The following is a 2,159-nucleotide window of genomic DNA, read 5'->3' as shown; positions in this document are numbered from 1 at the left end:
AAAGCCATAGGCTCTGTATTGCCCTGCCATTCTAAGAACATGAATCTCCATTCCACTGTGTCTCTCCTCTCAATATTGACATAGTTATTCTCTCACTCCCCCAGTCATTTTTTACCCCTTCTCCTCAGCTTTTCATCATGTTACATTTTCTCCTACATGAACTGGCATCATCTGGGTCCTTTGCTATCAGACTTCACCAGCACAGGCACATTTCTTAAATGACTGTTCCTACCTGATTTCTTCCCCCTGGCCAACATCATATTCAACATTAAATAACTTTATTTCTCAATTATGTACTATGTAATTAATATTACATAATTCAACTTATTCAGAAAACTCTGCCTGAAATATTTATTAATTTTAAGCACATACTTGCCCTTCAGAATTTATATTTATTTTTTACTTATCTGAAGAACATTTCCAAAAAACCTGAACAAGCATTATATTGAAGAGTCTGGTTGTTTTCCAGCCTATGAATAAACACAGGACAAAATCTGGCATATGAGAATTTCAACTCAAGTTGCTAATATAAATGTTGTCAGCATGCCTATCTCAAGCTGGTTGTGAGGACTCACGGTCTCATACTTACCCTCCAGAGGAGGGCTGTTCTTCTCTCCTCATTTAGATTTCTCTGATTTTCTTGAATCTTTTTCCATAAAATCCTCATTTGCTCTAAGAGCTTCTCCTGCAAAAGAATTATGAGGTTAAAAAACAGAAAGTCAAATACCATAGATTCCACACTCTGAATGATATACGCAGGCAAGGGATGTAATATATAAATACATTAGAGAGAAGGGAAAAAAACAATTTTTTCACTGCTCATCCTCAATTGATATTTTCAGTTCTGAGGTTTCAGAATATAGAACAGTTTAGAAAACTGAAGAGTCAAGATTTCCTGTAACCTGGCTAATGTTCAGTGAAACATCCTGCTTCAGAACCCACTATGCTAGCCCCCTGATTGTGTAGTGTGCTATCCCCATACTCGTTTGTCCAGTAATATAAATATATTTCAAAAATATGTTTCTTTGCACTTGTAGTTTTGGTTGCTTTTCAATGCCTTTAGCATTGAACTGTAGAGTCAATAATAAGAACATTTACTTAATCAGTCTCTTTTTGGGTGCAAGCTCCATGAAGGAACGTAGAGTTGCACAGTTTATTCAAAATGTCATAATTGATACCAAGAACAGCACCTGGCACTCAGTAAAGAAGAGAGTAATCACCATGATGATTCTCATCGTCCTTCTAATCTCTTTAACTCTGCCACCCTCCAGCTTTCAGGTGATTGCAGAGCTATCTCTTACCCGGTGTTCCTCAGCGGCCCCTTCAATGGGATAGTGTTTGTGAGCCCCGTGCTCCTGAGAGTTGGAGCACAGCAAACAGAGCAGACTCTTTTCCACGTCACAGAACATCTTCTTTGTTTCCCTGTGGGTCCCACATATTTGTTTCTCAGAGCTCAGGAATTGCCAGAGACTGGCTTTTCTCGCGATGGTCACTAAATTCTTCAGAAGAATATTGGTTTTGAAGTCCTGTTTCCGTGATGGTTCGCGGCATGCAGGGCAGTTGGCAGGACTTTGGGCTTCTTCCCAGGAAATGCAGAGACAGGGCCTACAGAAGCTGTGCCCACAGCAGATGGTGACAGGGTCTACCAGGTAGTTCGAACAGATGACACAGATGAGTTCCTTCTGGAAGGCATGTGAGAAGTCTGAGTCCATTTTCCTAAGGAAAGAAAACCACAAGAATTTTTTCTCCTACCCTGTAGAGACAAAGATGCAAGCAAAGTTTGAATCAGGTTGTGATTGAATAATATCCTTTTTTTCTNAGGTTCCCTAAAAAAAAAAAGATAAATGTTTGGGATAATGTTCTAAATAGTCTGATCTGATTACTATGCATCATATGTATCAAACCATCACTATCTACTCTACAAATATGTAAAAGTATGTATCTATAAAAAATAAAAAAATTTAAAGTACTGATTCCTTGATATCCTTGGATAGCGGTAGTTTATTTTTCTAATATTCTTTTAACGGGCAATCAGACAAAAAATGGTTTGATCTGCAAGATAACAAGAATAAATGTGAAAATATATGAGTCAGAGAACTCATATAATATTTTAGGTATGTTAGTGGTTCTTTCTTGGAGCAGGGGGCTATTGAATTTTC

The 2,159-nt window shown here is 37.9% G+C and overlaps 1 protein-coding gene across 1 annotated transcript; it reads right to left on the bottom strand.

Moving 5' to 3' along the window:
• Positions 1-589: 589 nt before the first annotated feature.
• On the bottom strand, positions 590-1,712 carry LOC112617814 (tripartite motif-containing protein 43; the record flags this gene model as incomplete). Its single annotated transcript, XM_025374490.1, has 2 exons — positions 1,302-1,712; positions 590-685 (listed from the first exon to the last, which is right to left on the bottom strand). Coding segments are annotated over exons 1-2 (507 nt in total), but the record flags the coding sequence as incomplete, so codon positions are not given.
• Positions 1,713-2,159: the final 447 nt, after the last annotated feature.

This window comes from Theropithecus gelada, unplaced genomic scaffold (assembly GCF_003255815.1).
Source record: "Theropithecus gelada isolate Dixy unplaced genomic scaffold, Tgel_1.0 HiC_scaffold_4769, whole genome shotgun sequence".
NCBI lineage: Eukaryota > Metazoa > Chordata > Mammalia > Primates > Cercopithecidae > Theropithecus > Theropithecus gelada.
The sequence above is the reverse complement of the archived record's forward strand: the minus strand, read 5'-3'. Positions and strand labels throughout refer to the sequence as shown.